We start from the raw sequence: 25,331 nt of genomic DNA, 5'->3' as shown, positions 1-25,331 counted from the left end.
GTATTTCAAATAAGTTTGGGAATCCTGGTTTAACAGTAAGGAAAATGAAAATGGCCATCACTACAAAGGGGCTTTTTCACTACAAAAGGTATAATATATATAATAAATTAGGGATACCCAGAAAATCCCACCAAACACCAATAGGAAAACCTCAACAAATACCAAACTGTCATTTTCAGTGGTTCAATTACACAGAACAGTGAAAGTATTGTAAGATATTAAACCTGATTGCATATTAAATATACACCAGTTCAACATTAGATCTGATGTGTTTCAAAATGGAAAGAGAAAATTTTAATCTCAGGGAAATATCACTTTTTTGTACTATTGTTAAAAGATGACTTGCAGCAGGCTTGAGAAATTGTACAGCAGATAGGGTGCCTTACTTGTATGCCACCTGGCACTGCATAGATATGGTCCCCTGAGCACCACCAGGAGTATCTAAACAAACAAAAGATGACCTTCTGAATTCCTGTACTTTGATATTTCTTTTAAAAATCAGTTATTCCCCTACCTTTTTTGATTTCTACTATTCTTGGGTGTTAGTCTCCTACTCTGTTATTTTATATTCCACAGATGAGTGCAGTCTTCCTATGTCTGTCTCATTCTTTCTGGCTTATTTCACTTAGCATACTTTCCATGTTGATCCACTTATATGCAAAGTTCATGACTTCATCTTTTCTAACAGCTGCATAGTATTCCATTGTATGGATGTACCAAAGTTTCTTTAACCAGTCATCTGTTCTCGGGCACTTGGGTTTTTTCCAGATTCTGGCTATTGTAAACAGTGCTGCGATGAACATATAAGTGCACATGTCATTTCGACTATACTCTTTTGCTTCTGGATATATTCCCAGAAGTGGTATTGCTGGGTTAAATGGAAGCTCAATTTCTAATTGTTTGAGAAGCATCCATATTGTTTTCCAAAAGGGCTGAACCAGTCGGCATTCCCACCAGCAGTGAAGGAGCGTCCTTTTCTCCCCACATGCAGGCCAATAGCAGTTGCTTTTGTTCTTTTGGATGTGTGCCAGTCTCTGTGGTGTGAGGCGGTATCTCATGGTTGTTTTGATCTGCATCTCCCTGTTGATTAGTGATACAGAGCATTTTTTCATGTGCCTTTTGGCCATTCGTATCTCTTTCTTGGGAAAGTTTCTGTTCATTTCTTCGCCCCATTTTCTGATGGGGTTGGATGTTTTCTTCTTGTAGAGTTCAACCAGTGCCTTATATACCCTTGATATCAACCTCTTATCTGATGGGTATTGTGTGAATATCCTTTCCCATTCTGTAGATTATTTTTGTATTCTGGTCACTGTATCTTTTTCAGTGCAGAAGCTTCTTAGTTTAATATAGTCCAATTTGTTTATCTCTGTTTCCATTTGGTCGGTCAGTTGTGGGTCATCTTTGAAGATACCGTTAGCTTCAGTATCGTGGGGGGTTTTGCCCACTTGTCTTCAATGTACCTTATGGATTGTGGTCTGATGTTGAGGTCTTTAATCCATTTTGATCTGATTTTTGTGCATGGTGATAGGTCGAGATCTAAACCCATTCTTTTGCTTGTGGTTGTCCAGTTATGCCAGCACCATTTGTTAAAGAGGCTTTCTTTGCTCCACTTCAGATTTCTTGCTCCCTTATCAATGAGTAGATGTTTATACAATAGGGGTTGTGTGTAGGGATATTTCACCTTGTTCTGTTGGTCTGTAGCTCTGCCTTTGTTCCAGTACCATGCTGTTTTGATTATTACCACTTTGTAGTAGAGTTTGAGGTTGGGGAGGGTGATGCCTCCAATTTTCTTTTTCCCAAGAAATTCTCTAGCTATTTGTGAGGGCTTATTGTTCCATATGAATTACAGGAGTGCTTGCTCCATTTCTTTGAAGAATGTCAAGGGTATCTTCATAGGGATCGCATTGAATGTGTACAATGCTTTGGGGAGTATTGCCATTTTGACTAGATTAATTCTTACAATCCATGAGCAGGGGATATTTTTTCATTTACCCGTGTCTTCTTTTATTTCCTGAAGTAGCATTTTGTAGTTTTCTTTATACAAGTCCTTTACCTCTTTAGTTAAGGTGATTCCGAGGTACTTGATCTTTTGAGGCACAATTGTGAATGGGATTGCTTTTATCATGTCACTTTCTTCTTTCTCATTATTTGCATATACGAAAGCCATGGACTTTTGGGTATTGATTTTATAGCCTGCAACGTTATTATATGAGTCTATTGTTTCTAGGAGTTAATGGTAGAGGTTTTAGGGTTCTGTAAGTATAGTATCATAACATCTGTGAATAGTGAGAGTTTGATTTCTTCCCTTGCTATCTGAATGCCCTTAATATCTTTTTCTTGCCTAATGGTTATTACAAGTACTTCCAGTGCCATATTGAACAGAAGTGGAGAGAGTGGGCATCCTTGTCTCGTCCCTGTTCTTAGAGGGAAGGCTCTTAGTTTTTCCCCATTGAGGATGATGCTTGCCATAGGCTTGTGATAAATGGCTTTGACTATATTGAGGAAAATTCCTTCTATACCCATTTTGGGGAGAGTTTTCATCATAAACGGGTGCTGGATCTTGTCAAATGCTTTCTCTACATCTATTGATATGATTATATGATTTTTGTTGATATAATGGATTATGTTGATTGATTTCCGGATGTTGAACCATCCTTGCATCCCCGGGATGAATCCTACTTGGTCTTGGTGTATGATCTTTTTGATGAGTTGTTGAATTCTATTTGCTAATATTTTGTTGAGAATCTTCGCATCTGTGTTCTTCAGGGATATTGGCCTATAGTTTTTTTTTTGTGGTTTCTTTGTTTGCTTTTGGTATTAGGGAGATATGAGCCTCATAGAAGCTGTTTGGGAGGGCTTCTGTTTCTTCAATTTCCTGGAAAAGCTTGAGAAGAACTGGCAATAGGTCCTCTTTAAATGTTTGGAAGAATTTGCTAGTGAATCTGTCTGACCTGGGCTTTTATTTCTGGGAAGACTTCTTATTACAGTTTCAATTTCTTTGATATTAATAGGACTATTCAGGTACTCCAGGTCTTCTTGGTTCAGCCTTGGGAGATTATAGGAATCCAGTAATTTATCCATTTCTTCTAGTTTCTCTTGTTTGTGTCATACAAATTCTCAAAGTAGTCTCTGATGATCTTTTGAATTTCTTTGGTTTCTGTTGTGATGTCCTCCTTTTCATTTCTGATTCGGCTTATAATGGTTGTCTCTCTCTCTTTCTTTGTGAGTCTTGCCCATAGTTTATCAATCTTGTTTATTTTCTTGAAGAACCAGCTCTTGGTTTCATTGATCTTTCGGATTGTCTTTTGGGTTTCCATGTCGTTGATTTCTGCTCTAACATTTATTATCTCTTTTCTTCTGCCTGGTTTGGGCTCCTTTTTGGGGTCCTTTTCTAAGGTCTTAAGCTGTGACGTCAAGTTATTTATGTGGGCCCTATTTTCCTTCCTGAGAAATGCTTGCAGAGCTATAAATTTTCCCCTTAACACAGCTTTAGCTGCGTCCCACAGGTTCTGGTAGCTCGTGTCTTCATTCTCATTTGTTTCCAAGTACCTTTTGATTTCTTCCTTGATTTCCTCCCTGACCCACAAAAAGACCCCTGTACTCATTCCTTCCACTTATCTTATTTCATTCTAGTTATCACCATGGTTCTTACAGAATCTAGGATCTAGTTTTGCCCAGTTTTTTTTTGCACCTAATTATGAAAATCTTTATTTTGCATCAAGGTCTGGGAATGAAGCTGCATTTGGGCATATTACAGATGAGGAATGACCCATCTATATTGAGTACAAAACCCAGTTACAGAATTATTTCTTAGTTATTACCAGATACCACAAATTACTACTGTTTAATTGAAATAAAACAAAATTTGTCACACTAGAAAGCTAGAAGTGAAATATGATGTTATTTAATCAGCAGAGATATGCACAGCTCAGATATATACTTGTGTATATTAGAAACCAAACCACCAAATATTGGACAAAATAAAATATTGAGGAAGAATTCTGGCCTTAAGCACATCTTACCTGAAATTCAACTAGAAAGCTAGACCATGAATTTTTTTTTTGCTTTTTGGGTCACACCTGGCTATGCACAGGGGTTACTCCTGGCTCTACACTCAGGAATTACTCCTGGCGGTGCTCAGGGGACCATATGGGATGCTGGGAATCGAACTCGGGTCGGCCGCGTGCAAAGCAAACACCCTACCCACTGTGCTATTGCTCCAGCCCCCTAGACCATGAAATTTTTAGCACTTTATTGTATGGAAAAATTAATATCAATGGATTTAGTGACTAAAGGGGTATATGTTTGTCTAAAACAACAAAGTAAACTCATTTTAGGAAAACGTTTCAAATTGTTTTCACAATGTCTAATGGATATTCTGATGTTGTCTTTGTAGAAATTCATCTTGTAATACAAATGAGGCAAATAATTTTTTTAAATTAATTTATTTTTTAATTAGTGAGTCACAGTGAGGGTACAGTTACAGATTCACACATTTTCTTTTTTTTTTTTTTAATTAGTTTATTTTTAATTAGAGAGTCATTGTGAGGGTACAGTTACAGATCCATACATCTTTGTGCTCATGCTTCCCCCATACAAAGTTCAATAACCCATCCCTTCACCAGTGCCCATTCTCCACCACCCGTAAACCCAACATCCCTCCCCCCCTCCCCAGGCCCGTCTCCCCCCACCCCACCCTGCCACTATGGCAGGGAATTCCCTTTTGTTCTCTCTCTCTGATTAGGTGTTGTGGTTTGCAATAGAGGTGTTGAGTGGCCATTGTGTTCAGTCTCTAGTCTGTATTCCACCCGCCTCACCCTTCCCCCACATGACCTCCAACCACATTTTACTTGGTGGTCCCTTCCCTGAGTTACCCAGAATGAGAGACCAGCCTCCAAGCCATGGAAACATTCTCCTGGTACTTATTTCTACTATTCTTGGGCGTTAGTCTTATAGTCTATTATTCTATATTCCACAGATGAGTGCAATCTTTCTATGTCTGTCTCTCTCTTTCTGACTCATTTCACTTAGCATGATACTTTCCATGTTGATCCACTTATATGCAAACGTCATGACCTCATTTTTTCTAACAGCTGCATAGTATTCCATTGTATAGATGTACCAGAGTTTCTTCAACCAGTCATCTGTTCTAGGGCACTCGGGTTTTTTCCAGATTCTGGCTATTGTAAACAGTGCTGCGGTGAACATATAAGTGCATATGTCACTTCGACTATACTTTTTGGCTTTTCTGGGATATATTCCCAGCAGTGGTATTGCTGGGTCAAATGGGAGCTCAACCTCAAGTTTTTTGAGAATCGTCCATACTGTTTTCCAAAAGGGCTGAACTAGCCGGCATTCCCACCAGCAGTGTAGAAGGGTCCCTTTCTCCCCACATCCTCTCCAACAGCGGTTGCTTTTGTTCTTTTGGATGTGTGCTAGTCTCTGTGGTGTGAGGTGGTATCTCATGGTTGTTTTGATCTGCATCTCTCTGACGACTAGTGATGTAGAGCACTTTTTCATGTGCCTTTTGGCCATTCGTATCTCTTCCTTGGTAAAGTTTCTGTTCATTTCTTTGCCCCATTTTTTGATGGGGTTGGATGTTTTCTTCTTGTAGAGTTCAACCAGAGATTCACACATTTTCGTGCTTGTGTTTACCTCATGTAATGTTTGAGAGCCCATCCCTCCACCAGTGTCCATTCTCTACCACCCATGAACCCAGTATCCCTCCCACCCCCCCAGTCCCATCCCCCCCACCCCACCCCGCCTCTGTAGCGGGCCATTCCAATTTGATATCTCTCTTTCCTTTTGGGTGTTGTGGTTCCAAATAGGAGTATTGAGTGGTCATCCTGTTCAGTCTCTAGTCTACTTTCAGCACACTTCTCCCTTCCCGCACAGGATCTCCAATCACATATTACTTGGTATTCCCCACTCTATCTGGGATGACTTTCCCCGCAGCCTGTGAGGCCAGCTTCCAAGCTATGGAACCAATCTCCTGGTATTATATACTACTGTTCTTAGGTATTAGTCTCCTACTCTGTTGTTCTATATTCCATGAATGAGTGCAGTCTTTCTATGTCTGTCCCTCTCTTTCTGGCTCATTTCACTTAGCATGATACTTTCCATGTTGATCCACTTATATGCAAAGTTCATGACTTCATCCTTTCTAACAGCTGAGGCAAATAATTTTTAAAGGGTTATTATATATGCCAGTAACAGTGACTATGATAATTTTATAACAAAAGCAATACAATTTTGAGAGCATTGTTGCTTTGGAGACCACCCACACCCACATAATTGTAGAAGCCAGACTTTGCCATCAAGATAAGTGATGGGTAGATGAGGTCAGCATCAGAGTAGTTCTTACCACAGCCATTCAAATTAAATTTCAAAATTCTTTTCTTATATTCTTCTGCCATTTGACTCATCTTCAAACATCCTTTCACAGAGAAATCCTTTTCTATTTTATGTAACTTTGGGGTGGTGCATTTATTTTTCTTGATTTATTATGATTTAAAAATCTTTGAGTAGCTTTTTGTGAGGCTTGTGGCACTGCCTCACACATGAAAAGTTAGCCTTGAGTTGCTTTGAAGATGGTCACACCATCTGACTGCCTCATTGGTCTTCACAAAGCAGTTATTCTGGAGTCTGCTAAAAGCACAGAACAAGTGGTCTGAAGTGCACTGACAAACTAAGCATTCTGTAAGACAGGCTGATGCTTGCTTTCTTTTGCAAGTCAGTTTGAAGTTCACAGGGGCTGCATCCCTTCATCAGTGTAATTTCTTTGGTAGTGGTTGTCAAAAGCAGAAAGCATGTATGTGTCCAGCAACATAGTCAAACAAAAACTGGTCTCATTAAGCCATTTAATAGCTATCCATTCACAAACCTCCTGCAACTACTTTGCCCTGTTAGTACCATCAAACACTTTTCCTGCAAAAAAATTAATGTTATTGCTGGTCTCCATGGACTGGCACGATTGCTCAGTGGGTAGGGCATTTGCCTTGCACACAGCCGACCTGGGAGCGATTCCTCTGTCCCTCTCGGAGAGCCCGGCAAGCTACCGAGAGTATCCTGCCTGCACGGCAGAACCTGGCAAGCTACCCGTGGCGTATTCGATATGCCAAAAACAGTAACAAGTCTCACAATGGAGACGTTACTAGTGCTCGCTCGAGCAAATCGATGAACAACGAGATTACAGTGCTACAGTGCTGCTCTCCATATATAGGCACTGCTCCACACCACTGAACAGTTGTTGGGTTTTCAAACTAATTGCTGTTTCAAAAGCTTCAAAAATATGAAATTAGTTTTAAATCTTTACTGTCACCTGCCAGAAGTTATTTTCTGTTATTTGCCTGTTAAGCTGGTTAAATTTTCTTTTTTTTAAAAAAAAAGTTGTACTTTTATATTTATAAATTATTTAAAATTTTCAGAAAACAAAACAACTTTGCCTTTTGTCATATTAGTGAATACCTTGAAGTAGTTGAGTAAAAATGCACATCTAATACCCCTACCAACACTGTTCAGCACTTCCCTTATGTTATCCCTGTTAATATTAGATTACTACTGAGAACAGTTTTACTGTGACAGTTTAATACAAGTTCTGCAATAATTCTTTTTTTTTTATTAGTTTATTTTTAATTAGAGAGTCATCGTGAGGGTACAGTTACAGATCCATACATCTTTGTGCTCATGCTTCCCCCATACAAAGTTCAATAACCCATCCCTTCACCAGTGCCCATTCTCCACCACCCGTAAACCCAACATCCCTCCCTCCCTCCCCAGACCCGTCTCCCCCCACCCCACCCTGCCACTGTGGCAGGGAATTCCCTTTTGTTCTCTCTCTCTGATTAGGTGTTGTGGTTTCAAGTTCTGCAATAATTCTGATCCAAATTTAATAACTGGTTTAGGAGCAAATTTTTATTTGATAAATTTAGCCAATACATTATTAAACTTATTTCTGGCACTAGAAGTGAGTATAAGAAAAATTAGAATTTTTGTTATACTGAGAATACAGTAAAGGAGAAATACAGAGCTTTTCTTTCCCAACCCCCTCCTCTATTTTTTTAAAATCTGGGTATCGTTCATTTTAGAGAACATGAAGGATACATTCTCACAGACAGTAGTTTGAAAGTTGCCTGGTTCTCAGATATAATTGGCTAGGTAAAACATGTGCATGTGAGTTTGAATAGAAGTTCAGCATCCATCTGATGATCTATCTTTGGTTTGGCATCTGCCTCTGTCATGGGCTATTTCCTGAGCATTTACTTCCATTTTGACTGAAGTGGTCCACTTTGCAGAGCTTTCTGCTATTGGTGCTGCTTCACCTGAGTCAGTGTTTCCTTAATTTTTCTCTGGGCTACCTGGCAAGCATAAAAGTGACTAGTCGTTTTGACAACCACTTGATCATTTTTATCACAAGGGACGACAACTTCTGCACTTGACAAATTCTGGAGCTCATTTATCATTTTGCCTCCTTTTCTATTAACTCTGTCAGTGGCAAGGGACAGCACTCTGATATGAGTTTCAAGTTTCACCTCTTCTTTAGGACAAAAAACTTTTCTTTACTTAATTTTTCCAAAGCCTTAAACTGAATCTCTAGTGGCCCAGTTACAATCATCATCCTCGCTTTACCATCTGGTGCTGGAGCAATCATAATAGAAGTTCCTGCAAAGCAAGAAATTTGCAGAATGTGTTGCCCCTGTTTTCTGATAGAGGTGTCAACAGATAAGGGCTAGAATTAACAAGTGAATAGTTTCTATTTCTGAATGCTCAAACTGTGGGTAAGGAGGAGTCATAGCTGAAGAGGGCCCTGAGATGGGAAGTGACTTCCCTGAAGTGGGTGAAAACAGACCCAAAGCATCAAGATTTAGTTAAGAAATTAAATGTGCTTGAAGATTCACAGAAGCATTCAAAGAATATTGTTTTCATTAGGCTCCGTGATTTTCTCAGTATCTTCCTCATTTTTGTCATATTGCCTTTAACTGTATTGGTGCACTCCAGATAGTACAGCATCAATTCTTGCAATGGAAATATTGTGTTTATAGTGTCTGTGAACTTCTCAATTTTCTTTTCTTTTTGGGCCACACCTGGCAGTGCTTAGAGGTTACTCATAGCTCTGCCGTCAGGAATTACTCCTGGCTGTGTATTGGGAACCATATAGATGCCAGGGATCGAACCTGGGTTGGCCACGTGCAAGGCAAGCACCCTACTGTCTGTATTATTGCTCCAGCCCATTTTGCTCGTTTCTTTATTTTTATTTTTATTTTTTAATTGAATCACCATGTGGAAAGTTACAAAGCTTTCAGGCTCAAGTCTCAGTTACACAATGCTCAAATACCCATCCCTTCACCAGTGCACATATTCCACCACCAAGAACCACAGTAAACCTCCCCCCAACCCCCCCAGCCCTCCACCCCGCTTGTGTAGCTGATAAATTTCACTTTACTTTCTCTTTACTTTGATTACATTCAATATTTCAACAAAAAACTCGCTATTATTGTTTGGAGTTTCTCTCCCCAAAGTCAGACCTGCTGGAAAGGAAGCATTTGATAATTTGTTTTCCATTGCTGTTGCTCATTTTTTTAAGGTTTCTTTCTTTCTTACCAATAAGATGACCTACAATGAATGAGCTGTATACTTTGGATATTAGTCCTTTATCTAAGGTATTGTGTACAATTACCATCTCCCATTTGGTTGGGTATCTTTTTTGTTGTTTTTTTGGGTTATATCTTGTTGTGCTTAGTGTTTCCTTCTGGCTCTGCTTTGTTTAGACTACCTGATCAGGTGGACTGGAGGCTATATTCAGTAATGGACAGGATTTACTTTACTTGCCCAGATGGAGCATCAGAGCAAGTTCTTATGTTTGTGATCTTAACTCAAGCCAATTCAACTCTTAAATTCCCTTGCTAAAGAGGGCACTGACTTTGCTTTGCAGATGATCAGATCTGCCTTGTCATAATCTCTCTGCTCAAATATTGTTGGGTAGTAACAGTTTCTGGGTGTTCTGGCTATCTGGTGACGGGGGCTAGGAGCTACACTCACTCATGGGTTGGGCTATGTTTCAGATGTCATCATTGGATGGGGACAGACCAGGTTGCAGGAATAGCAAAGTTCTTTTAAGACTGAAGTACATAGGCTCTGTACCACACCAAGTTCTCTGGTCAGACTGCTATAGACTTGGCACTGCGAATAAGCAAAGATTGGGATTGCTACTTGAGTACTGTAGATAGAAACTCAGTCTACCAAGATCTAAGACCTGGTTGGTGCAAATGCTGCTCCCTCATTCTAGATCACAATTAGAATTCTTGTGGTCATGGCCCACAAATTCCTCTACAGGAATTCCACAATTCCTTTGTAATTTCTATATGGTGAAACTGGAATGGAGGCTCCCAGGAAATTACCCACAATGCTGGAGATGCTGGATAATTACCCTTTGAGCTTTCCTCCCATTAGAGAAACTGTAGATTCAGGGGAGACTGATTGTGGTTCTGTGTTTAACTTGTGTCAGGAGCTTTGTTGTCAGCAGAATGCAGCTGTTCTTGTTACTTTTCAGATGCAGGCTTTCTCAGTCGCTGGTGCAGAATGCTTCAGCCTTTTCCTCATATATGATTACTGTGAGTTCTCTTGATCATGAGAGGTTCTTATTACTTCTTAGGGGAAAGGAAACTAGGAAAGACCTATGTTACCATCTCAGGCCATTCTGAGTCTTAGTAAAACTTTGTTTGTACTTCTTTTGAATTTTGGGACCATCGCTAACTCTGTGCTGGCTCTGTGCTCAGGGATCATTCCTCGTGGTGCTCAGGAGACCATCTGTGGTGCTATGTATTTAAACCTGGGACAGCTGCATGTATAGCGAGTGCATCAACTTGTGTACTATGTCTCTGTCCCATATATGTACATTTTTAACTGTCATAATTATAACAGTGTGGTTCAATAGAACTTCATTTGGTTGTTTGATAATCTTTCCAGTATGGTAACCTCTAGCCACATGTGACTATTGAGCTCTTAAAATGTAGTTGGTGTGTTGGAGGAACTGCATTTAAACTTTTTACTTTAAATGTAAATAGTTATATGTTCTGGACAACACACTTCTAGGCCTTGTGAGAAAATTTCCATAAACTTTTGTTGGTTTTCTCTTTTCTAGTTGTGTTGGTGTTGAAGAAGAGAAGGCTGCTGACATTGATCTCTACCACTGCCCTAACTGTGAGGTGTTACATGGGCCCTCCATTAGTAAGTAGAGATTTGGGTTTCTAAAGGAAGGTGGTCAAGAGGAAAGACAGAAAAAGGAAGTTTGGACAGGAAATTGCCTTTTGTCTGAGTGCTTCATAATTATCTTTCTTGGTACACTGAAAAAACAGTGAAGGCTCCTAAGTCTAACAGCTGAATGATTGCGAGGGCAGAAGTGCATGGCTTCACCTCTCTCCTTTCCTAGGATTTTCACAGAAAAAGTGCTATTTCCTGTTAGAAACTTTCCTGGAACAGCAAGGGCCTCATTAATTCTAGATGCTCTAAAAGGTTGTTAGATTGAATCAAAAGAAAGAGTTGCTGAGGTTTTTGCTCTGTGACCCATTCATTGCTCATGGCTGTTCTGATTCATAATCTTTTTCCCCTCCTCCCCCCGGCTTAGTGAAAAAACGCCGTGTCACTTCAAAAGGGCATGATGCACACAAGGGGAAGGTAGTGAAGACTGGGAGCCCTACATTCATTCGAGAACTCCGAAGTAGGAATTTTGACAGGTGAGGATGCTTATCCTTAAGGCAGGTGAATACCATGGCTTATGGAAGCACATATCTGCGAGTGTCAGCAGGAAAACTCTTAGGTCTCTTCCCTGGGGACAAAGTGCCTTGATATAATCAGTTTCTGAGAAATGTTGATAGTTTCATTTGATATACAGAGTACATTAAAGACTACTTGTAATAGAAACTTTTGGTTGATTGGCAGTGGAAAGCAGTTACATGGTCCCTCCATTAGTAAGTAAAGTTTATTTGTTTGTATCCAAGAAATATTAGAACCAGGAGTCTTAAAGATAAGTTTAATTTTCTTATAGAAAAAATTAGATTGTTCATGTTTAGCAATCAAATTTAAAAAAAATTAAATTCAAAAATTTACTTAAATTACAAATAAATTTTGTAATGCATTTACTAGAAATGAAGTTTTTAAAAAAAATTATTTATTGAATCACCGTGAGAACAGTTACAAAGCTTTCGGGTTTAAGTCTCGGTCATACAATGATGAAACACCCATCTCTTCACCAGTGCACATTTTCCACCATCAGAAATCCCAGTCTACCCCCCACCCCACACCCTCCCTCTACGTGTGTGGCAGATGATTTCCACATTACTCTCTCTCTACTTTGATTACATTCAGTATTTGGACACCAGACCCACCGTTATTATTTGGGATTTTCCCCCAACACTCAGACCTGCCGAAAAGGCAACATTAGACACTTTGTTTTCATTGCTGATTATGAATGGCATATGATGTTTTGGAATTCTGAAATTTTAATAATTAAATCTGGAGGGATTTCTGCCCAAAGCAGCTGGGTTCCGAGATTCTCTTGTCTGGGATAATGGCCATCAAGCAGCTTGATCAGTAGCCAGAGGGACCATTTGTGGGTGGCAACTTGGAGTCTCGTTGGGGCGGGGGAGGACTAGGGCTGGCTCCACCCCCATCCTGTGAGGCTCCGCCTGACTGTCCAATTAGAAATGAAGTTTTAAATTTATTTGATCCATTTTAATTTTCTTGTGATTGAGATGTTATTTAGAATTATGTTAATTCAGTGTAGCATTTTTAATTTTGTTTATTGAAAAGCAGTGAGTCTCCATTCTAGCTTAGATTCCTTAAATCCCTTCTCCAAAGTCAACAAATTTCTTCCTCTTCTTTTTGGTTTTTGGGCAACACCTAGCTGTGCTCAGGGTATACTCCTGGCTCTGCACTCAGGGATTACTCCTGTTGGTGCTTGGGGACCATATGTGGTGCCGGGGTGGAACTTGGGTTGGCTACATGTAAGGCAAGCATCCCACCCACAGTACTCTCCCTCGTCCAAAGTCAACTGATTTCTTGGCAAATTTTCAGAGATAGTTTGTTTTTGAGGGCGTTAGGGGCTTGGGCCATACCTGGACATGCTCTGGAGTTACTCCTGTGTCAATGCTCAGAGGTCACTTTTATTGTTCAGCAGACCAATAGCCTCATGTAAGAGAAGTTTGTTAACCCCTGTACCATCTCTCAGGCCCCAGAAATATATATTTTTACATATAAACATGTGTGCATTGTATGAGTGTTCATCTTTTAAATTTATTATTATTATTATTATTATTTATTATTATTATTGGGGGTTTCTTAACAAGTTATGCTCAGAGGGCCTAGGGGCCACTCCTGGTGACACTTCGCTGGTGGTTCAGTGCTATATATTTGCAAAAAACACTAAAGCACTATATTGTTCTGTCTTACGTAAACATATATTTGTTCTTGTTTTCACCCAGTGGTACTCAGTGCTTGCTCTTATTCTGTGCTCAGGGATAACTCCTAGCAGTGGTGCTGAAGTTAGAACTAGGGTTGGCCTCTTGCAAGGCCTCAACCCCTATGCTATCACTCTGGTCCCTGTTTTGCTTTACCCTCCCTCCCCATTATTTTGTCTTTTAAAACCCAAATCTGTAACACTACATTCAGATGATCTTCATTCTTTTTTCATGGCCGATTAGTGTTCCACTGTATGAATATATAATTTATTGAATCAGTTCTCTCTTTAAGTTGGCTCTACTTTGCTATTAGAAAAAAAGTGCTGCGATGAGTATTTTCTAAGTTTTTTGTTTGCTTCTTTGGGCTTTTTGGTTTTTGTTTTGGGGCTACATTGGGTGGTACTCAGGGCTTGGTCTTTACTCGGGTCAATACTGGCTATTGGTCAGGGGACCATATATAAATAATGCTGGGGACTGAACTCAGGTTGGCTGTGTTCAAAGAAAACACCTTAACCTCTGTACTATCTATCTGGACCTATACTTCTAGTTTTTATTTATGGGGGTGAGTTTATGTGTAGATTTACTCACTAAAAGTGAAACTGCTAGTCAGAAAGTATGTACTTAAAGCACATTCATCTAAACCATTTGAAGAGTATTTATAAATATTCCGAATATTTTTCCAGGGGCCAGAGAACTGGTACAGGGGTTAAGATACTTGCTTCCTGTGTGGCTATCCTTAGTTTAATCCCTGTTAATATATGTGGTCCAGTGAGCACAGAGCCATGTGTAGCTACTGAGTATTGCCCCAAGCCCCAGCACACAAAAAAAACAAATTATTTTCAAAGTGGCCATACATTTTATACTTCCATTAGACAATATGTGAGGTGCTAAAAAACCCCTACTATCAAAGTTATTTTGCCTTTCTGATAAAACAAAACATGAAATATTGTTTCCACATATATTTCTTTTATATATTAAGCAGTTTAAAGTTATCTTTATTCTTTTTCTGTTAACTGCTTATATTGTTTGACAAATTTTCTTTTGAATTTGGGGTTTGAGCCTCACCAGCAGAACGTAGGGGATACTCCTGACTTGGTGCTTAGGAGTGGCTCCTATCAGTGCTCAGGGTCCATGCAGTGTTGGGAATAAAATCTGCATGTGAAGCATACACTCTATAGATGCTTTTTTTTTGCTTTTTGGATCACACCCGGCAATGCACAGGGGTCACTCCAGGTTCTGCACTCAGGAATTACTCCTGGCGGTGCTCAGGGGACCATATGGGATGCTGGGAATAGAACCTGGGTCAGCCACGTGCAAGGCAAATGCCCTACCCTCTGTGCTATCGCTCCAGCCCCTCCATAGATGCTTTGATCTCCTTTACCCTTTGATAATTTTTCTATTGGGTTACTGTTTCTTTCTGTTTTATAATAGCTTTTCATGCAAAATTTTTGTATTTCATATAGCTGAATTACCATTTTAAATAACAACTGGGCCTTGTCTCTCTCGTGCTGTGTCTACTGCTCTGTGACTTTAATTTTTCCAGTTTAATATTTGAGATGTCTAGAGTTATATAGAGTGAGACTGATATTGAGCTTATTTTTTCCCAGATGTTTGTCCCAACACAACTTGTCATAGCTGTGCTTTTGCATGATTTTAAAAATCATGTGTATCACTGTGAGAAACACAGTTTTAGTTATACAATGTTCCTACACCCATTCCTTCACCAGTGTACTTCTCCCACCACTTAGCATGATTTTTTTTTTGGTTTTTGGGTCACACCTGGCGATGCACAGGGGTTACTCCTGGCTCTGCACTCAGGAATTACTCCTGGCGGTGCTCAGGGGACCATATGGGATGCTGGGATTTGAACCCGGGTCGGCCGCGTGCAAGGCAAACGCCCTACCCGCTGTGCTATCACTCCAGCCCCCTTAGCATGATTTTTTAAGATAATTAATTTTGAGTTTTGCAGTACTGAGACTTGAACACAAGGTATGTACTTACCATGCATCCTAGCTCTCCAGCATGGTTTATTTTAACTCATTTTCTAGTTAACTGAGTTGCATATCAAGTAAGTGGTTCTAATTTTTTAATTTTTTTGTCTTTTGGCTTTTTGGGTCATACCCTGTGATGCTCAGGATTTACTCCTCTGTACTCAGGGATCATTCCTGGCAAGGTTTGGGGGACTAAATAGGGTACCAGAGATCAAATGGGTCAGCCACATACAAGGCAAGTGCCTTACCCGCTTACTATCTCTCCTGCCCCTAACCTTTTCTCTTTAGTTGCCAAAGTTTTAAATGGAGTAATACTGATCGTGGTTACAGTAAATGAGCTAAACTTTTAGATATATCTTTTCTTCTTGGGCAAGCTATTGATTAATTTCTTCCTTTTTCATTCAGAGAGGAACGCCCATTAATAGTCTTAGCTCTAGGTTTAGTTCTTTACTTCTGCTAGTGACCTGGTCCTTGCGCTTGGAAAGGCCATTTCTTCCCTGGCAATTGTGGTTTATTCCATTAATTGTCAACCATATTAAGTTCCCTCTGGAAGACCCCACCCCTTTGGGTAAGTGTCTGAATCCAGTGAGACTTTCATTGGACAGGGCTTTGAGGCTCAGGCTTTGTCTCATGTGGCCCACAGCTCAGATGAAGTGATTTTGAAGCCCACTGGAAGTCAACTGACTGTGGAATTTCTCGAAGAAAATAGCTTCAGTGTGCCTATCCTAGTTTTGAAGAAGGATGGGTTGGGCATGACACTGCCCTCACCATCATTTACTGTGAGGGATGTGGAACACTATGTTGGTAAGTACCACTAAATCTTAATTGTGACATTGTTTATTCCCTTGACACCTGTGATTCTTCCCTTCCAATCTACTTTTCCCATTTTCTTTCTTGTCACTTGTGAATCTGAGGTCACTCTTTGGCAAAACTAGAATCAATATCCTGGCCTTTTCTTTCTAAGAGACCACAAAACCTCAGGCTGAGCCCTATTTTTTGTTTTGTTTTGTTTTTTGGGCCACATCTGGCAGTGTTCAGGAGTTACTCCTGTCTCTGCACTTAAGGGTTGCTCCTGATGGTGCTCAGGGGATCATATGGGATGCCAGAAATCAAACCTAGGTTGGTTGTGTGCAAGGCAATAGTACCTACTGTACTATTGCTCCAGCCCTAGGCCCAATTTTTTAACCTGGGAAAAAATTCATCTAGAATATGCTGTAAATCCAGGTGAGAAACCTGAATTGGGCACATTGTTCTAAGTAGATTGTGAGGAATTCCTACTCCCAGCTCCGAAACATGCACATACAAATACTGTGTCTGAGGACAGAAAATTTGAATATTAAGTCCTTCGTAGGTACTAGTGAGTCTTTCTCTGTTTCTGAGACTTCCTGGTACAGAACCTTTCTATCCTTTTACTTTAGGTTCTGACAAAGAAATTGATGTGATTGATGTGACCCGTCAGGCTGACTGCAAGATGAAGCTTGGTGATTTTGTTAAATACTATTACAGCGGAAAGAGGGAAAAAATTCTCAATGTCATTAGTTTGGAATTCTCTGATACCAGGTAGGAGGGTCAGCAGTAACTAAAAAGCATGATATATCTTTTTCTTTAATTTGGAGTAGTAGTACATTTTAGTGTTATGTAAGTTTCAAGTGTGTATCATTGAAAATTAAAATGTGATTATACTACATTAAGTTCACCACTAAAAGTACAATTCTGTTCTTCACCGTAATATGTTCTGTTTGTCCTGATTTTGACTCATTCCCTTTCTCCTTTCCTTCTAGTAACCACTTATAGTATAAAAATTTATTTCTGCTTTAGTTCGCCTAATTGATAATTCTATATTCCACATGAGTGAAATCATTGTCTTTCTCCTTACCGACTTACTTTGTGTTTTTCTCTGACTTAACTTCACTAAGCATAATACTCTCTCTATATACCCATGTCTCTGCAAATAGCAGGATTCCCATCTTTTTTCATTTTATATATATGTATGTACATATACATATAAGTATATATATACTTATTCCCCCCACACACACTTCCCATAACCTCATTTTGGGAACTGAATTTGTCAAAGTATAATGGTGTGTTTTCATTGGACATTATCTTATTTCTTTATGAACACATATGAGTAAGATCATTTAAGATTTGTTTTGCTCTTTCTGACATTTCACTGTTTATGCTACCTTGTCTTTGATATTATTTCATCATGCACTGTTAAACAGAGGATGTTCAAAACTATTGTTTATATATACTCATTTCATCTTGAGAGACTTTTGTGGGGGATTTTGGGCCACATCTGGTGGTGCTCAGGGGTAAATCCTAAATCTCAGCACAGAAATAACTCCAGGGGCTCTGGGGACCAGGATGTTGGGGTTCAAGCCTAAGTTGGCCACATGCAAAGCAAGTACCCTGCTTGCCATACCAGCTTTCTGGGCCCTTGATAGACTACTTGAAATAGCTTATAAAGATGCAGAGAGAGAAATGAGAACATTGGAATTTTTATGGAAAAACAAAGGTGAGAAAATAGGATATATTTGATTGATATATCTTTTTTGTAGGACATATATGGGATATCTCTGCACACAAAATGCATTTATAGTCATACATGTGCAGATACGTGGTAGAAAAGAACTTTACTGAATTATCTGAAGGCCAGAACAGAGTGTAATGCACTATGTTTATAGTTTTATATAGTGTAAAAAGAACCAGGTATATTTTGAAGAAACACTTCTTCACCTGGAACTGAACCCTGATAGATTTCTCTAAAGTTTCCTCATATGGAAGACAATGATGTGGAGAGAATATATACTATTATAAACCAGTGTTATGGGTAATAGGGAATATGAGCAATTTTTTTTAATTCTTTTATTAATTCACCATGTGGAAAGTTACAAAGCGTTCAGGTTAAAGTCTCAGTTATACAATGCTCAAACACCCATCCCTTCACCAGTGCACAGGGAATATGAGCAATTATGGGGGGAATAATCACCTTCAAGTGGAGGAGGCTGTGGAGTTAGAACCTGACTGGGACTTCTGGATATGAGAAGAATGAGGATGCTGACTAGACTTACAGAAATAAATACTTTATGTGCCTTTGGGGATTCTATGGGCATAAGTTATTCTTTGTCTTATCTGACTCTCACTGAAATGGGGGAGCACATTTTATTCATGTTTCAACTTTCAAGTTCCAATTAACTGATACCTGCTCTATGGTACTTTCTTCCTAGGCTTTCTAATCTTGTGGAGACACCCAAGATTGTTCGTAAGCTTTCATGGGTGGAGAACTTGTGGCCGGAGGACTGTGTTTTTGAGAGGCCCAATGTACAGAAGTACTGTCTCATGAGTGTGCGAGATAGCTATACGGACTTTCACATTGACTTTGGTGGCACCTCTGTGTGGTACCATGTGCTCAAGGTAAGAATAGAGACAGCAGAAATTGAGACTTCCTATTTATCACAGCACAAAATGGGTGATTGAAGCCCGCCTCCCAAATTGTCTGGGTGACATTTCTGTATATTTACTCTTTACTGGTTATGCCATGTAATGTGTCTCTAAAATTTTCATGCTTAACATTTTAAAAAGTAGTAACAACAGATACCTAAAGTCTTACCTTGCTGTTATCTTTTTAATTGAATCAACCTATACTCATATGTCCATATTTACTGCAGAAATGCCTGGTAACATTACTTTCCCTCACCTCAGCTTTATTGAAAAATCAGTACTAGAATATAAAATCTATTTTGAATGTATAGTTTTATGAGTCACATAGGTACCACATCAGTATAGAGCGTATATATGAGAAGTATTTTACTTTTGGGCTACATCTGGTTGTGCTCAGGCCTTATTCCTGGCTCTGTGCTCAGGGATCATTCCTGGCAAGTCATGAGACCCCCAGTGATCGAAACCTGGCTAGCCACATGCAATATCAAGCTTCTTAACTGCTGTACTATTTGGCTCCATTTGGAGGATAGTTTTTTTGCTTTTTTTGGTCACACCCGTCAATGCACAGGGCTTACTCCTGGCTTTGCACTCAGTAATTACTCCTGGTGGTGCTCAGGGGACCATATGGGATACTGGGAATCGAACCCAGGTCAGCCATGTGCAAGACAAATGCCCTACCTGCTATGCTATTGCTCCAGCCCCTGGAGGATTTTTGATGACTGGAAAAGTTTTCTTAAGTAATTTTGAGATCCATCATTGTTCATACTACTTGGTTATTAGAAATTCCAAGGAAAGAGCAAGAAATTCTGGATGCAGCTTTTTTCCAAATGCTTGCAAATCGTGAACTAGTTGTTTCTGTTGGTTTATCATGAAGTACATTTAAACAAAAGTGCTGTTATGCAGATTTATTTTATTTTGTTTTTGGGCCATACCTGGCAATGTACAAGAGTTACTCGTGACTCTGCACTCAGGAATTACTCCTGGTGGTGCTCAGGGGACCGAATGGAATGCTGGGGATTGAACCTAGGTTGGCTGCATGCAAGACAAATGTCCTACCTGTTCTGCTCTCTCTCTAACCCTGTTATTATGCAAATTAATTTTTTTATTGAATCATCATGAGAGTAGTTACAAAGCTTTTAGGTCATACAATGATGAAACACCCATCCCTTCACCAGTGCACCTTTTCCACCACCAAGAACTCCAGTATACTCCCCTCCCAAACCCTCCCCCTACCTTTGTGGCAGATGATTTCCACATTACTCTCTCTCTACTTTGATTACATTCAATATTTCGACACCGGACCCACCATTGTTATTTGAAACTTTACCCCAACTTAGATCTGCCGAAAAGGCAACATTAGACACTTTGTTTTCTATTGCTGATTATGAATAGCATATGATGTTTGAGAATTCTGAAATTTTAATAATTAAATCTGGAGGGATTTCTGCCCAAAGCCACTGGGTTCCATGATTTGTTTCTGAGTCTCTGGAATCATGGCAACTCCATCAGGAGCCAGAGAGGCCATTTGTGGGCAGCGACTCGGGGTCTCGTTGGGGTGGGGGAGGAAACGGCCAGCCCCATCCCCATCCTGTGAGGCCCCGTGTGCCTGGTCACTGCGGGCCCAAACCTGTCTGTCCATTGGCCTCTGGAAGATGGCGGCCCCTGAGTCACCAGGGGAAAAAGGCAGTGGATTGGCACCTTTTCCCACCTGGGGTGGCCCAGGGCTGAAAACCTAATGCGGAGTCTGGACGCATTTCTGCCAAAAGCCGCTGGGTTCCGAGATGTGTTTCTGAGTCTCTGGGATCATGGCTGTTAAGCAACTTGATCAGGAGCCAGAGAGGCCGTTTGTGGGCGGCGACTATTATGCAAATTTTAGACTTCAATTTTTAATTTATATTTTGGGGAGTTTCCAAGATTGTTGGGGTTACCAGGGCTACACATGAGATGCTTGGGAAGCCATCTAGTGCTGGTGGTTGAATGTAGGGTCTTGAGCAAGCCAGGCATGTACTCTAGCCCTTTGAGCAATGTTCCCAGCTCCTGTTTCAAATAACTTCTTTTTTATAGAAAAATTTCACAAATAATAGTGACAATTTTTGTTCTTCCTTCACATAGATTCCCTAAATGTTACCATTTTATTATATTTTTTGTTCCTAAAGCAAATATCATAGAATGCTTTTACATATTTTTTTTCTGAAACATTCGAGTAGTTGCAGATTTTGTGTTAAGTGTCCTTTTAGATGATATTTTTTTGGTAAATAGTGTATATGTTATAGATAGGTTTAGCTATAGTTTTTTGTTTTTCTTTGCTTTTTGGGTCACACCTGGCGACGCACAGGGGTCATTTCTGGCTCTGCATTCAGAAATACCCCTGGCGGTGCTCAGGAGACCATATGGGATGCTGGGATTTGAACCCCTTAGAAGGCTGCTCTGGCCACTATCCAGTTTTTATTTATTTAGCTTTTTTTTGGGGGGGCCACACCCGGTGATGCACAGGGGTCACTCCTGGCTCATGCACTCAGGAATTACCCCTGGCGGTGCTCAGGGGAGCATATGGGATGCTGGGATTCGAACCTGGGTTGGCCGCATGCAAGGCAGACAGACGCCCTACCCGCTGTGCTATCGCTCTAGCCCCAGTTTGTATTTCTTTAAAACAAGGTCATTCTCTTTGATAATCATGGTACAGTTATCAAAATTAGGAAATAAACATTGATATACTACTGTTACCTACTGTATAGAACTATTACCTACTGTATAAAATTTCTCCACTTGTGCATTGTGATAACTTCTCCACTTGTGATAATTGCATTGTTGTTACTTTTCTGCATTATAATTTATAATGAAATATTGAAATAATCAAGCTGTGGTTTGGAGATATTTTTATGCTAATGTTTTTTTTTCCTGTCAAAATACTATCTGATGATTATCCAGGCAAAACTTAATTAGGAAATAAAATACTCTTCAAACAGATAATCACCTAACATATAATCACCTAGAAGTTCTTGGGTGATTACTAAAGTTTTACACTTTTATTAGCTTGATTTCAGGTGTGAGAATAACACTTTCTGTAAGTGGCATTTAAAGGCAGTTTCAATTTTCTTAACAGTAATGTGGCCTTAAGTTGCCCTAGGATCGATAGTATTGATATACTCCTCTATAAAGATAATTTTGATTTTTGGCATTACTTTAAAAATGCTTTGTACATTTCATTCGTTTGCATTATTTGTCCTAATTTAAATAATTACATTTTAAATGCCCTTTCAAACTATTTTTGTCAATCTCATAATGCAGAGTTCAGATTGATCTTTGGATGTTTTCTAAATCCGAATAAAAATGATTCTATGCTTTGGGGAAATAATTTTGACATACTGCATGGTTTTGAAGCATGGGGAAAGAGTAGCCTTTTGGAGATCTCCCGGAGGACTTAGCTGGAAACTAGACATTTTTGGCACTTAATGTTTTTTGTTTGTTTTCAGGGGGAGAAGATCTTTTACCTGATCCGCCCAACAAATGCCAACCTGACCCTCTTTGAGTGCTGGAGCAGTTCCTCTAATCAGAATGAGATGTTCTTTGGGGACCAGGTGGACAAGTGCTACAAGTGTTCTGTGAAACAAGGACAAACACTTTTCATTCCTACAGGTCTTTTCTTGGGCCCTTTTGGGAGGATTGATGGAGAGTGAGAGAAGGAAGGGAACTTGCAGCATCAGATCTAACCCTTACCCTTAAATGTATTGATTATGTAGGCTATCCCTGTCATATCAACTGAAGGTTCAGAATTGGTCTTCAAGAATCATTGTATGCCTAAAACTCAACTAAAAATCAGTAACTTTGTAAATCATGGCTCTTTAATTAAAAAAATTCACATCATGGGGACTGGAGTGATTATACAGGCAGATAGGGCATTTGCCCTTTCACACAGCTGACCCGGGTTCGATGCCCAGCACCTCATATAGTCATACGAGCTTGCCAGGAGTGATCCCTGAGCACAGAGTCAGGAGTAAGCCATGAGCACTGCTGGGTTTCCCCCCAGCTAACCACCCCCCCAAAAAAGAAAATTCACGTCATGGCAACATAGTTTCTTTGTAAGATTTCAGGTGGGGAATTCCAGAGAGAAGTTGATGGACTCCTTTGCAATGGACTAATATTGACTTGGTTGATAAAGAACAAGGTTCTTAGACCCTAGAGTTTAGGGACAATGACTGGAAGGCTGATATTGTAGGCTGTAAATTATTATAGTCTGGGGTTGGGGTGGAGGTTTTTTCCTTAAACAATGTGTTCTTAAGCATTGCCTCCGGAATCATTGATTTATAGGTGTGGCATGGGATTTGAGAGTGTGTGTGTGTGTGTTTGTATGAAAAATTTCTCCTAGCTGTCTTCTTTAGGGAAAGTTGGTTATCTTCACTATGTTCTTAAATGATCTTTACCATGAGTCTTTACTATGGGTCTTTAATGAAAATAGCATTTCTTTATGTTTATTTAGTTTTTCCTTGATTTCTTAATTCCTTCACTTCAGAATTAATCTTAAACTTTCTCAAAATGTTTAATAGAATTCTTTAGTCCAATCATATAGACCTGAAACTTTCTTTGGGGGGGAAAATTTTTAATTAGCATTCATTTTCCTTAAATTTTAATCTATTCAAACTGGATAAATTGTGGTAGTTTGTGTATTTTAAGGAATTGATTCACTTTTCTCTCAGTTGTTATAGACTTGCTCATAGTATGTTCTTTTCATCATTTTGATGTCTCGAGTGATATTCTCTCTTTCATTCCTAATATTTGTTAGGCTTGTTCTCTTTCATTCTTTGTCAGTCTTTTGATGAATGTTTGTTTTCTTCAAACTTTTACTTTTTTATTGAATCACCATGAGATATACATTTACAAAGTTGTTTATGATTGAGTTTTAATTATACTATGTTCTAACACCCATTCTTTCACCAATGTACATTTCCCATCACCAATGTCCCCAATTTCCCTTCCATCCTCCATTCCCTGGCCTGCCTCTGTGGCAGACATTTTCCTTCTCTCCCTTTTTTTTTCCCTTTTCCCTTTTTAGGCACTGTGGTTTGCAGTACTGCTACTGAAAGGTTATCTTTACCAGAAAAGCTGTTTGTTTTATTGATTTTCTCTTTTTCCATTTTCAGTTTCATTAATTTCTTAACCTGATTTGTGTTTATTTTTTCTCCTTTTTCCAGTCTTGAGATGTCTTCTGATATGTTAAATATTTTAATATTTACTTAAAAGTGTTCTGTTAGAAGTTTAGGTGTAATTTATATGCTATAATATGTAATCAAAGTAAAGCATGTAGTTATTTTAAAAAAACAATTTTATGCTATATTTGATATGAAATGACCAGAAAGAAATTTTTTTAAAAATTTGTTTTAGAAAGAAAATTATTTTGAGTCACACTCAGTGGTGCTCAGGGCTTACTCTTGTTTCTATACTCAAGGATCACTCCTGGTGGGGCTTGGGGGACAATATAGGGTGCCAGGATTCAAACCCAGGTTGGGTTCAATTGCCTTAGCTGCTGTACTATCTTTTCAGCCCCCTACTAGAAAATTTGAATTGCTTCATAATGAAACCCTGCACCTATTAGCAATCATTCTTCAGACCTCATTTTTTAGCCCCTGTCAACCACTTATATTTTTTTGTTATATTTGAAATTTACCTGTTCTGAATATTTCATATTAATTGGATCATCACTGTCACTGTCATCCTGTTGCTCATCGATTTGTTTGAGTGGGCACCAGTAATGTCTCATTGAGAGACTTATTGTTACTGTGTTTGCTATATCCAATACGCACGGGTAGCTTGCCAGGCTCTGCTGCGCGGGCTCGATATGCTCGGTAGCTTGCCGGGCTCTTCGAGAGGGGCGGAAGAATCGAATTTGGGTCGGCCACGTGAAAGGCGAATGCCCAACAGCTGTGGTATCGCTCCAGCCCTAAATTGGATCATACAATATCTAATTTATTTTTGGTGTCTGACTTCTTTTAGTGAGAATATGTTAAAGATTATTCAGGGCCAGAGTTGATAGTACAGGGGATAGAGAGTGTGCTTTGCTCACAGCTAAATCAGGTTTAATCTCTGAGACCGCATATGGTTCCCAGGAGTGATCCCTGAGCTAGAAGTAAGCCCTGAGCACAGCCAGGTGTTGCCCCTCCAAAAGCAAATAGAAGAACTATTCAGGGTTACAGCATTTGTCATAACAATTGCTTTTTGAAAGATGAATTGTTTTTATATGGATGTACTATATTTTATTTATCTATTCTACATTTATAGATATTTGAGGTTTCCACTTTTTGGCTATTCATAATGCTATAAATATTCATGCATAGCTTATTGTATGTGAATATTTTTTTTTTACTTTTGGACCACATCCAGTGGTCCTCAGGGACTATTATCAGCTCTATACTCAGTGATCAAAGGTCACTCCTGGAGGAGCTTGAGG

General features: G+C 39.4%; 1 protein-coding gene across 7 annotated transcripts in view; it reads left to right on the top strand.

Annotated features, from left to right (window-relative positions):
* Window positions 1-25,331, top strand: part of PHF8 (PHD finger protein 8) — a 128,097-nt gene that overhangs the window by 22,915 nt on the left and 79,851 nt on the right. For all 7 annotated transcript variants that reach the window (XM_055122172.1, XM_055122173.1, XM_004606476.2 and 4 more), the window contains exons 3-8: window positions 11,141-11,226; window positions 11,624-11,732; window positions 16,089-16,249; window positions 16,864-17,005; window positions 18,676-18,862; window positions 22,363-22,525. In XM_055122172.1, the coding sequence (XP_054978147.1) occupies window positions 11,141-11,226; window positions 11,624-11,732; window positions 16,089-16,249; window positions 16,864-17,005; window positions 18,676-18,862; window positions 22,363-22,525 (848 nt within the window). The remainder of the gene's footprint in view (window positions 1-11,140; window positions 11,227-11,623; window positions 11,733-16,088; window positions 16,250-16,863; window positions 17,006-18,675; window positions 18,863-22,362; window positions 22,526-25,331) is intronic.

Source organism: Sorex araneus, chromosome X (assembly GCF_027595985.1).
Source record: "Sorex araneus isolate mSorAra2 chromosome X, mSorAra2.pri, whole genome shotgun sequence".
Classification (NCBI taxonomy): Eukaryota; Metazoa; Chordata; class Mammalia; order Eulipotyphla; family Soricidae; genus Sorex; species Sorex araneus.
Note: the sequence above shows the minus strand (reverse complement) of the source record. Positions and strands in the feature narration are given on the sequence as shown.